This window comes from Heterodontus francisci, chromosome 15, assembly GCF_036365525.1.
Source record: "Heterodontus francisci isolate sHetFra1 chromosome 15, sHetFra1.hap1, whole genome shotgun sequence".
In the NCBI taxonomy this organism is placed as follows: Eukaryota; Metazoa; Chordata; class Chondrichthyes; order Heterodontiformes; family Heterodontidae; genus Heterodontus; species Heterodontus francisci.
The window spans coordinates 15,731,027-15,743,639 of record NC_090385.1 but is presented as its reverse complement, the minus strand read 5'-3'; the positions used below and the strand labels follow the sequence as shown (position 1 = coordinate 15,743,639).

General features: G+C 47.7%; 1 protein-coding gene across 1 annotated transcript in view; it reads right to left on the bottom strand.

Annotated features, from left to right (window-relative positions):
• Window positions 1–12,404, bottom strand: part of LOC137377493 (E3 ubiquitin-protein ligase RNF128) — a 170,593-nt gene extending 158,189 nt beyond the window's left edge. The window contains exon 1 of the mRNA XM_068047145.1: window positions 11,301–12,404. Coding sequence (XP_067903246.1) covers window positions 11,301–11,709 — 409 coding nt within the window. The 5' untranslated portion in view covers window positions 11,710–12,404. The remainder of the gene's footprint in view (window positions 1–11,300) is intronic.
• Window positions 12,405–12,613: the final 209 nt, after the last annotated feature.

Here is a 12,613-nt window from a genome sequence, read left to right as displayed (position 1 = left end):
ATATTGTCAGAATCACCATATTTTCAATGATGTTTCCTTTTCCCAATCCTCTGCATTGTGCGGCAGTTTCAAAACAGCTTTAAATGAATATTATAGTCCAATTTTCTTTTTATTTGTTCAAGGGATCTGGGTGTCGCTGGCAAGGCCAGCATTTATTGCCCATCCCTAATTGCCCTCAAGAAACTGAGTGGCTTGCTAGGCCATTTCAGAGGGTATTTAAGAGTCAACAACATTTCTGTGGGTCTGTAGTCACATGTAGGCCAGACCTGGTAAGGATGGCAGATTTCCTTCCCTGAAGGGTATTAGTGAACCTAGGTGGGTTTTTACAACAATCGACAAAGGTTTTATGGTCACCATTCCAGATATTCAAAAAATTAACTGAATTCAAATTTCATCATCTGCTGTGGGTGGGATTCAAACCCATGTCCCCAAGGTTGTAGCCTGGGCCTCTGGATTACTAGTCCATTGCCATTACCACTACACCACCACCTCCCCAGTTCTCTGTTATTAGCTTCTATTCCCAAAGAACTCATGTTTTTAATTTCACTCGAGCTCTGCCTCGCTGAAATTTTCCTGTTATATTTGACTGTAAATCACACAATTCTATCAGAATGCTTATTTGAATAAGTCAACTGCTGTATTTCCAATCTGTGAAAGCAATATGTTTAAATAACCTCAACTTCCTGTTTGACATGTTGATTTACCATCAAGATAAGAAGCAGTAAAACACAAATTTGCCTGGCTTCTGTCCTGAAACTGCCCGAAGTGCTGTTATGGTTACCAGTTTCAAAGTAGGGCCCAATATTCCGGGCTAAGCAAGACCCAACAGGAAAAAAATAGAAGGCATTCCACTTGTGCTATGGTTATATTAAGATCAAATAAGCAAGTTTCTTTCAGTATCATGTGCAAGAGCACCACATAGAAGGAAGGAAGGGAAAGGAAGGAAGTTTCACAACCTCAGGATGGCCCAATGAAATACCTTGAAAAGTAGTCAGCATTGTAATGTAGGGAAATGCTGATGTTAATTAAAGATATATACTGAACAGGACACTGGGAGAACTCATATTGTCTTCCAGTAATATCACAGAATCTTTCAAATCCATCTGAGTGGGTCAATAGAGCTGCAACATGATAAGCACTTCAATAATACTGGTGCATCCAAGTGGGTTCAACACACTGTCCTACTGAATCCAATCTGCACCAGTTTTGGGTAATTCTGGTGTGTGTGGAAGTTAGACAAATAAGGAAGAACATTAGCTTCTTCGTCATTCTTTCAACGTGGTTTATCTTCCACATATACATTTCCCTAACCTGGCACAATTTTTTCTTGTTTTTTTTATATTCGTTCATGGGATGTGGACGTCACTGGCTATGCCAGCATTTATGGCCCATCCCTAATTGCCCTTGAGAAGATGGTGGTGAGTTGCCTTCTTAAACCACTGCAGTCCATCTGGTTGGGGTACACCAAAAGTGCTGTTAGGGAGGGAGTTCCAGGATTTTGACCCAGCGACAGTGAAGGAACGGCGAACACCAAGTCAGCACGGTGTGTGGCTTGGAGGGGAACTTGCAGATGATGGTGTTACCATGCATCTGGTGCCCTTGTTCTTCTAGTTGCCAGAGGCCGTGAGTTTGGAAGGTGCTGTTGAAGGAGCTTTGGTGAGTTGCTGAAGCATTTTTCTTTGTATGTTCAACGTTCTTCTACCAAATTGGGTGTCTGCTGCTGCTTGTTTTCAAAAAGACTAAGATTTGTTTCTGAAGTGAAACCCAACCCTAACATTGTCATTAAATCTGTTGACAAGGGTGGCACTACTGTGGTTTGGCGAACAGTCCTCTACCTTGTGGAGGCCGAATGCCATCTCTCGGACACCTCCTCCTACCTTCCCCGGTACATGGCTCCACCACCAAACATCAATCTATCATTTCCCAGACTATTACCGACTTCATCTCAGCAGGAGATCATCACCATCCCACCCCCACCCTACCAATGGCCTCCATCCTCATAGTCTGCTTTACCTCCTTCCACAAAAGTACTGCCCTGGTAGACCCATCGTTTCAGTCTGATTCTGCTCCACAGAACACATTTCTTCCTATCGCAACTCTATTTTTTCCTTTCTTCATTCAGTCTCTTCCCACCTACATCTGTGACCCTTCTGACGCCCTCCGTCACTTAGACAGTTTCCAGTCTCCTGGCACTAACTGTCTCCTTTTCATCATTGATGTCCAGTCCCTCTTCATCTCCATCCCTTACCAGGCCCTTCACTTCCTTGAACGGAGAACCAACCAGTCCCTATCCACCACCACCCTCCTCTGCCTGGCTGAACTTGTTATTATACTAAATAACTTCTCTTTTGATTACATTTATTTCCTCCAAATAAAAGGTGTCGCTATGGGAACCTGTATGGGTGCTCACCATGTCTGCCTTTTCCTGGGACACATGGAACAGTTCTACACAGGACCCCTCCCTACCTCTTTTTCCAGTACACTGATAACTAACAGTGCTGCCTCCAGCTCTTGCCCTGAACTGGAAAACTTCAATAGTGGTGCTTCTAATATCCACCTCTCCCTCACCTTCTCAAGGACCATATCCAACTCTTCCCTTCCCTTTCTCGAACTCTGTTTCCATCTTCATTTCTGGGGATAGGCTGTCAATCAATTTTCACTATAAACCCACTGACTCACACAGCTACCTTGAGTGCACTTCCTAACACTCTGCTTCCTGTAAGCACTCTATTCCATCCTTCTCCATCTCAGTCGCACCTATTTTGACAATGCCACCTTCCATACCAGTGCTTCCAACTGAGGATTCCCCTCCTGCGCATTGTGATTGACAGGGCCCTTGACCCTGCCTGTCCCATTTCCCACACTCTGCTCTCACCCCTTCTCCACTCCCTCCCAGAACCTTGATGAAGCTCCTCACTTGCCACCTCATCAGCCCCACATTTCACCAATCATCCTCTGCCATTTTCACCACCTTCAGTGTGATACTAACCCTCCCCTCGCCTTTCAGCATTCCGAAGGAACTGGTCCCTCCACGACATCCTTGCCCATTCTTCAATCATCTCCAACAATCCCTTCCCTTTCCATGACACCTTCCCGTGCAAGTGCAGGAGATGCAACACCTGCCCTTTTACCTCCTCCCTTCTGACCATCCAAGGCATCAAACACTCCTTCCAGGCGAAGCAGATTCACTTGTACTTCTTGAAATTTAGTATACTTTACTCACAATGTGGTCTCCTCTACATATGGGAGACCAACCATAAAGTGGGTGATTGCTTTGCTACACATCACCGGTCACTCATACATACGAACATACGAATTAGGAGCAGGAGTAGGCCACTCGGCCCTTCGAGCCTGCTCCGCCATTCAATAAGTTCATGGCTGAACTGATTACTCCACACTTCCACCTACCCCCGATAACCTTCCACCCCCTTGCTTATCAAGAATCTATCTACCTCTGCCTTAAAAATAGTTAAAGACTCTGCTTGCACTGCCTTTTGAGAAAGAGAGTTCCAAAGACTCACGACCCTCTGAGAAAAAAAATTTCTCCTCATCCCTGTCTTAAATGGGCGACCCTTTATTCTTAAACAGTCACCCCTAGTTCTAGATTCTCTCATAAGGGAAACATCCTTTCCACATCCACCCTGTCAAGACCCCTCAGGATCTTATATGTTTCAATCAAGTCACTTCATACTCTCCTAAACTCTAGTGGATGCAAGCCACAAATGTTATCCTGAGCTTTCAGATGCTTGCCATTTTAATTCCACTCCCACTCTGGCCTCTCTGCCCTCAGATTCCTGCACTGTTCGAATGGAGCTCAACGAAAGCTCGAGGAACACCACCTTATCTTTTGCATAAGCACTTTACAGCCTTCCTGACTCAACACTGAATTGAACATGTTCATATCATAACCACTGCTCCCAGTTTTCTGGACAGCAGGTGCTGGGAATTACTCCGCTGTTGCCACTTACACCTCCTCTAGATGCATCTTTTGTTTGTTTACTTGTCCCATTACCATCTCCTTTTGCCTTGCACTATCGTCCCTTTTGTCATTTAATCGCTCCTTGCCCTCCACCCTATCACAGATCTTCCCTTTTGTTCTTTCCTCCCATCACCCCTTTCCCCGCCGCTGGATTTGCTTAAAATCTCTAACTTTTAGCCAGTTCTGACAAAAGGTTATTGACTAGAAACATTAACTCTCTTTCTCTCTCCACAGTTGCTGCCTGGCCTGCTACGTATTGTTAGCATATTCAGTTTCTATTTCAGATTTCCAGCATTGGCAGTATTTTGCTTTGTCCCTATATATATAAATACATAGAGAGGATGGGAGAAATATATATAACTATCATAACCCTTGCAAGGAATTAAATTCTTAGCCCCTCAAAAAGTGATTTTTCCCCATCTGGAAATGTAAATTCAGTTCAAATCTGAGAGTATTACTTAGCGTACCTTAATGTTTGCTGTTCATATCTCTGATCCAGAGATGCACAAGGAAACTGCAAAAAATAACTTATAAAAATGTATCATTTATGAACCAGGTTTATTATTTGCTGAAGTATTTTTCCATCTGCAGTTCCTCCATTACTCCACCTATAATATGACATCATTTACCAGTTTCCACAGTTGCTAGCACACATCTTACGACCAATCTGGTCATTAAGGCCTCAGGACCTTTTTTTTTATTCATTCATGGGATGTAGGCGTCACTGGCCAGGCCAGCATTTATTGCCCATCCCTAATTGCCCTTGAGAAGGTGGTGGTGAGCTGCCGTCTTGAACTGCTGCAGTCCATGTGGGGTAGGTACACCCACAGTGCTGTTAGGAAGGGAGTTCCAGGATTTTGACCCAGCGACAGTGAAGGAACGGCGATATAATTCCAAGTCAGGATGGTGTGTGACTTGGAGGGGAACTTACAGGTGGTGATGTTCCCATGTATTTGCTGCCCTTGTCCTTCTAGTTGGTAGAGGTCGCAGGTTTGGAAGGTGCTGTCTAAGGAGCCTTGGTGCATTGCTGCAGTGCATCTAGTAGATGGTACACACTGCTGCCACTGTGCGTCAGTGGTGGAGGGAGTGAATGTTTGGCAGACTATCAGCGTGGGTGGAGGGTAGTGAGGGGCAGAACGTGATGGAACCCTTTTACTCTGGGCACCACTCATTTTTGGAGGTGTTGGTGTTTGGCGGTCAGTTCTTGCATCTGTCTCCTTTTGTGCTGATGTAAGAGAGTTAGAATTGGCAGGACGATGCCTTCCAGCAGAATTACTGCAAGTTCTGTCTCTGGCACGCAACCCGCCCCACCCGAGCATACCATGTTCTTGCATGAAGCAAGCACACTGTGTGGCAGAAATGGGATCCATCAAACTTGGAAAGGCTGGTTTTCTTAACAAAGTAATTCATGACAACGCTACTTCATCGGACACGTCATCAGGATGCGCCGCGGTGCGCACATGTGCAGATGGTCTCATGCCCCCTGCGCATGCGCTGCGGTCGGGCTGACCAGGACCGCTTTGCGCATGCGCAGACGACGCGGTACGCGCATGCGCACACAGTCTCCTCATCTCTGCGCATGCGCTGCGGTCCGTTCTGCCGGTACCGCTGTGCGCATGCGCAGATGACGTCATCGCGTTATTTCGTCTTCCTCGCCGACGCGCCAGTTTGGCCTCTGCGCATGCGTCAAAGCTTCGGCGCGACTTTTTGAAAGTGGAAGGAGGAGAGGTTTCGTCGGGCATTTTCTCGCATTTTATCTGAATTATTTATTCGTTTAGGAGACTTGCTTCATTTTTATTTGACACAGGAGATTGTTCCAAGGTAAGTTGCTCTGCCTTTGCAAGTTGCTCTGAAAACATTTCCATTGTCTGGGCCACCGCATGTTCTCCAGTCCCTGTTGTAAGTTGCTCTGAAAACATTTCCATTGGCTGGGCCACCGCATGTTCTCCAGTCTCTGTTGTAAGTTGCTCTGAAAACATTTCCATTGTCTGGGCCACCGCATGTAGCAGGATGAAGGCACAGTGACTGTGATTTCTGGCGCCAAACAGTACACACTGCAGGTACATGATGGCCAGGCTACCTGCAGCTGCATCTTCTCCATTCAGACTTTGTTGCCCTGCAAACATGCTGTTGTTGTGCAGAGGACTCTGGGTCTGCCTTTGGACAGGCTCGCCCCCAATTGTCGCTGGCATGCATCTCAGACACCAACGACGACAGGCATGGCTGCTGCCATTGTGATTACAGAGGAACAGCCAAGGCCCCTCAGCCACAATGAAAAATACCGCTTGCTTTCAGATCAATTGTACCAGCTACAACAGGCCATTCTGCAGAGTGGAACGGCAGCATTCATGAGGAGACTGGATTGGCTGTGGCAACAGACTCTCCGCTGGCAGCAAGGACTGGCTGATGAGATGGAGCCATTTACTATGCCCAACAATTGCCCGGAAGCACCTTCGGATGGAGGTGGCCGCGCGCTGGACATCAGTCACGTGTCACAAATCCTGGATCCTGAGCGTCTCACCCCCTGGTCTAATGATCTGATGGACCATACATATGCCTGCCTGTTCAAATCTCCACTTCCCCTACCTGCGGTACCTTCTCCTTGCTGCTCAGTTACACAGTCACCTGCTCCTACACCCATCAGGGCAGTGCTCATGGACACACAGTTACCTGCTCCTACACGCATCAGGGCAGTGCTCATGGACACACAGCCACCTGTTTCCCCATCCGACGTTGAAACAACCATGCAGAGCCTTGTGAGACTCCGCAATTGCCAGTTGCTGCCTGTCAAGCAGAGAGGGCGTCCAAAGGGGTCAAGCACTTGGGGAACATTCAGCAAGAAGAGACTGAGCACTAAAAGAAACAAGCATGCCGTGTCCAGTGGTAGCAGAAATGTGAATGCTCTTGCTGTGAACACAACTGGTGATAGTAATAGGCAGGATTAAATGGGAATGGATGGAAAGACGCACGAGTAACATAACCACTGGCAGGGAACTGCTGGGCTAAATGGCCAGCTTTATGTTCATAGCCCAAAAGAAATGTGCTTCTTTTCCAGCACCCTCACATCATTCATGTTTTCCCTGAGAGCAGCATTGAACCATCACGAGATAGGGGCAGTAACATCATCCTGCCTCCTACAGCTGAGGTGGGTACTAAGTGATTCATTGGCGGTGTTATCAGTACATGCCTTTACCGCAGAACACAAAGCATTCTCAACAGTAATTTCATTGGAGGGAGGGAAGCTCTGACACTCCTGTTCTTTCCTTATTTTCTTTCATGTAAAACGTGCCCTTGAGAAAACAATCCTTGACACTTCAGGACGGCATTCAAGCAAAGGAGGCAGTGCGGGAGAGGACGCAAGGATGTGATGATTCCTGCATCTGAGGTGGGTAATAAGTGCTTCATTGGCGACATTATCAATTGGTGCCTTCACTGCAGAACTTAAAAAGGTGTGCACAACAGTAATTTCAGTGGATGGAGGGAGGCAAGCTCTGACTCTGATTTGCTTTATTTCTTTTCATGTAAAACATGCCGTCGAGAAAACAATCCTCGAGACTTAAGGTCAGCATTCAAGCAACGAAGGCAACTAGATCATGCTGCGGAGCTCATCACGATGTGGAAAGGAACATTGCATTTATGGATGAATTGGGAATGCACATTGGGATGCGCTTGGGGAACATTCACCAAGAATAGACTGAGCTCAGACTCTTGTGACTTTGCCTTCTTCACATGGACAATACAGTAGTGGAATAGAGAGCCAAGCTTTTATTCACCACAAGGCTCTCCAGGAATAATCTCTTTAGCTGTGCATAGCAGAGACTCGGCCTGTCTGTCTAACGGGAATGCTGGACACAACACTCATGTATCCATGCACAGCAGTTCCGCGGATACTTAATGAACTTAATAAAACTTTTCAATAATTAAACCCAGAATTGTTGAGGTTTTGTTTTGCATGCTATTTCCCCGACTTTGCAACTGCACTTCAGATATTCAACTATGGTGGGGGGGGTAGAGGGAGGGGTGGGTGAAGAGGGGGAGGGGTGGGGAGTGCGGGGAGGGGTGGGGAGAGGGAGCATGCAAAATGCAGGGACCAAACAGTTGCAATGCCTGAAGTACTGAGGAGAAGTAGAGAAAGCAACTGGGTAGGGGAGAAAGCAACTGGATTGGGCATCCGCAGCTGGAGGGAACGGCTGAATGGAGAGGGCCGGAAGCGAGAGGCCGTAGAGAGCCGCGGGGAGCGAGCGTGCGAAGACCTTGGTGTCACCGGGTCCAGGGACTGGTCGGTAAGTCTTTTGCTGTTGTGTTTATGGCGCATGCACAGAAAAAGGCGCTCCTCTTCCGTTCCGCTGCTCCCCCCCCCCCACTCTCTCCCCTTCCTCCCTCTCCCCCCAGCTCTCTCCCATCCCCCTTCCTTACCCCTCCCTCTCCCTCTTTCACCCCCCCTCCCCCTTTCTCTCCCTCTTTCTCCCCCTCTCCCTCTTTCTCCCCTCTCCCCCTTTCTCTCCCTCTTTCTCCCCCTCTCCCTCTTTCTCCCCTCTCCCCCTTTCTCTCCCTCTCCCTCTTTCTCCCCTCTTCCTCCCCCCTCCCTCCCTCTCTCTCTCCCTCCCTCTTCCTCTTTCTCCCCCCCTCCCCTCCCTCTTTCTCCCCCCCTCCCGCTCCCTCTTTCTCCCCCTCCCCCCTTCCTTACCTCTCCCTCTTTCTCCCCCCCCCCTCCCTCTTTCTCCCCCCCTCCCCTCCCTATTTCTCCCCCCCTCCCCTCCCTCTTTCTCCTCCTCTCCCCTCCCTCTTTCTCCTCCTCTCCCCTCCCTCTTTCTCTGCCCCCCCCTCCCCGGCACCGCTACCGCTGGTCTCCCCGCGCTGGTCTCCCCGGCCCCCGCGCTGCTCTCCTCGGCCCCCGCGCTGCTCTCCCCGGCCCCCGCGCTGATCTCCCCGCCCCCCGCGCTGCTCTCCCCGCCCCCCGCGCTGCTCTCCCCGGCCCCCGCGCTGATCTCCCCGCCCCCCGCGCTGCTCTCCCCGCCCCCCGCGCTGAGCTCCCCGCCCCCCGCGCTGATCTCCCCGGCCCCCGCGCTGCTCTCCCCGGCCCGCTCCACTCTCTCACTCCGGCCACTGTATTCTGCCACGTGTTTGTTAGGTTTCATCTCTGTGATTTTTTGAGCAGCGCCATCTTTAGTCCTGGCAGCTGCAACAGTCGCAGGCTGTGACGTTTTCGTGGCACATGCTGTATCTGCGCATGTGCCAAAACAGCGCCACCTACCGATCGCGTTGTCAACAATTGCGGTCTTTTCTTAAAGCAGCCAAGTCACCAAGAGTTCAACTTCCACCAAGAAAACACCCTTATTGGAAAAAGGGCTGATCTTCTGCACATCAAAACTGTTCCCGCCAAACCTGCTGGAAGTGCGATACATGTGGTTCGCCAATATCTCTATTAGAAAACAGTGGCCAACCCGACTGTGATGATGCTGCACAGGCACTCATCCTACAACTTATATTTATCGAGTACCTTTAACATAGTAAAATGTCCCAAACTGCTTCAAAGGAGTGCCATCAAACAAAATTTGACACCAAGCTACATGTTAGGGCTGGTGACCAAAAAATGGTCAAAAGGTAGGTTATAAGGAGCATCTTGGAGGAGGAAAGACAGGTGAAGAGGTTTAGGGAAGGAATTCCATAGCTTAAGGCCTAGGCAACTGAAGTCACGGCCACCAATGGGGAAATGATTAAAATGGAGGATCCTCAAGAGGTTAGAATTGGAGGAGATCTTGGAAGGTGTTAGGGCTGGAGGAGGTTATAGAGACATGGAGGAGCGAGACCATGGAGGGATTTGTAAATGAGGATGAGTCAGGAACTAATGTAGGTCAGGGGTAACGGGTGATCAGGACTTGGTGAGAGTTAGGACACGAGCATCAGAACTCAGGATTCTGAGGCCAATGATAGAGCCCCTTCCTTTGTGCCAATGGGCCAATACTACCATTAAGAAACAGTGGGCACCCCATGATACTGGCATGGGCACCCACACACTTTATTCAGATACCCCGAGTCTGGGAATTCCAACAAGTCGGGGAATACTGGGGGCAAGTCATGTCTTTTTTTTTATTGATTCATGGGATGTGGGAATCACTGGCCAGGCCAGCATTTATTGCCCATCCCTAATTGCCCTTGAAAAGGTGGTGGTGAGCTGCCTTCTTGAACCGCTGCAGTTCATGTGGGGCAGGTACACCCACAGTGCTGTTAGGAAGGGGGTTCAAGGATTTTGACCCAGTGACAGTGAAGGAATGGCGATATAGTTACAAGTCAGGATGGTGTGGAAGGGAATTTCAGGATCTAAATTTCCTGTTAATTTAAACTGCCAATTTTACTTCAATAAAACTGGCATCACAGTCACGAATAATCTTCTGGGAATAGCATTGTGTATTCACAACATAGAGCACATTGACAGCTTCTGCTAATGTAAATATATAATGCAAAGCTGAATAAAATGCCCTGGTCAAATTCAGAGAGTAACTTTAAGTATGGAATCGAGCTCCCCTGATAGCTCAACTGATTCAGTTGGTGAGCAGATACACTGGACAGATCAGGAAGACTCTAGACTTGTATGTGGGTCTGTATCTAGTTAGTTGATCTCAGGCAGGACAATGCTAGTTTTACAATTTGCCTAGGCACCCTGGGCTAGGTCTTGGAACAGTCAGACCTGTTTCCTACTGCTGATTGCAATCCTGCACTGCTTGTGGAGACTGGGATGAGGATAGAATTGAGGTCTGCTCTGATAACTCAAAATCTCACACTGTATATGCAGGAGTAAAATCAAGGAGCACTTTTTCACAAAGATATCTGAATGCTGGGACAATTGACATTTTTAAGTTTTCAAGACTGGGATTCATTGGTTTTCTCTTGGTAAGGCTATCAAGGGATGTGGATTAAAGGTGGATAAATGGAGTTGAGGTGCCGATCAGCAACAGTCTAAATGAATAGCAGCGAAGAGTCAAGGGGCTGAATTGCCCCGATTTTCTTCCAGGAAGAATGGTACCAAGGTTCCCAAGGATAAGCAGTATCTGCAGAATCACACTCCAATGAGGAGTCAACCACTTCAGGGAAGGAAGAGAGGAGAGGAAATGTGGTAGGTTAAGTAGGAAAACAAAGAAAGGGACCAAGAATCTAATTTTGAGATTGAGCAACTTGAATTTGGGGTACCACACATACACCCAGCAACTTGTCCTGAATATCAAAGTTCCATCAAATGGAATTATTCAGCATTGTTAACATTTCATTAATGCTAAATACTCCAAAAGCATTTGAATGAATATTGAAGTAACTTTGCTCTTACCATAATGGATAAAGGGATCAGTTCTGTTGCCTTGTCCTTCTTCATTAAATATTACAACTGCAGCAGCCCCTCTGTCCTTTGCTTTCCCAATCTTCGTTGCGAAAGTACAATTCCCCCTTTCTATTAAAGCTATCCAGGGTGTCTCCATGGCACTGAAGTCAACGTTTTGCTCACAGGCGAAAGCATCATGAGAATTTGGGATCCCAATGACACCTCTGGCTCCTTTGACTGGCGAGTTTGCACCATAAATGCCCGGTACACGGATTGTAAACATACTGTTGGTGGCGGGAGAAATGTTAATCACATTGATAATGGCTGTTGACACCAATTCCACTCTGGTCACTGCCTGGAACAGAACTGCAATGAATAACAGCCAGGATGCGCTCTGACTGCCGTCGAAATCCTTCATCTTCCTTTTCTGGTCCAGTAGCTGGCGGGGATTAACTTTTCAAGCCAGACTTCAGAAATTATTTCTATACATAAATAGTTGAGTGGCAAACAAATGGAAGAAAGCTGCAATGATCAGGCACCACACAGAGCTAACGCAGAACGCGTGCGCTACGTCTGTCACTCGACTGTGTAATTGAGATTTCTTGCACGCATGCACTCAGCATTGTTTGCGAAGCAGCAGCTCAGGAGCAGTTGGTCGACTGACCTCCTTCTTATCAATGGACTTTGATCCTGGTCCGAAGGCAGGTAGTTAGTCATTGGCTTATAAATGGACACAGCCACAGTCATTTAGATTCATCCACAATGAACCTTCAAATGTTACAACAAAAGACTGACTTTGCAGTTTAGAATGTCAAGGTGAGATGGATTAACAGAGCTGCTGCCGGGCGAGAAATTACTCTGTGATCGGTTCCTTCCACTGCTACACGCACAAACAAGATCGCAACTTAAAACGAGCAGCCCAATAACACTTCCTCGTTAGCTGGACGAATGAATTCGTGGCGTACTGTAACCAGATAGCAGTCAGTGTAATGTAATCCTCTGTCGTCTCAATTGAGCCTCAATACCTTTTCAAAGGACATTTACCATTTTTTTTATGGAGGGCGGCCAATGGAAATAAACAAGCAATGAAATTCACCGGCACAGAAAATCCCAAGGCTGTTTCCTCTATTTTGCTCCATACGTAACACCACCCCCCCCACCCCCCCCCCCCCCCCGCCCACACCTCACCCCCAAGAAAGCTTCAGAAATAATTAATCATTTCATTTCTTCCCCGTTGAAAATGCAAGTATTATAAATAGAAAACTTACTTTGACACACAGGGCAGAAAAATAACAGGCTCAGAGCTGAAGATAGAAATGGTC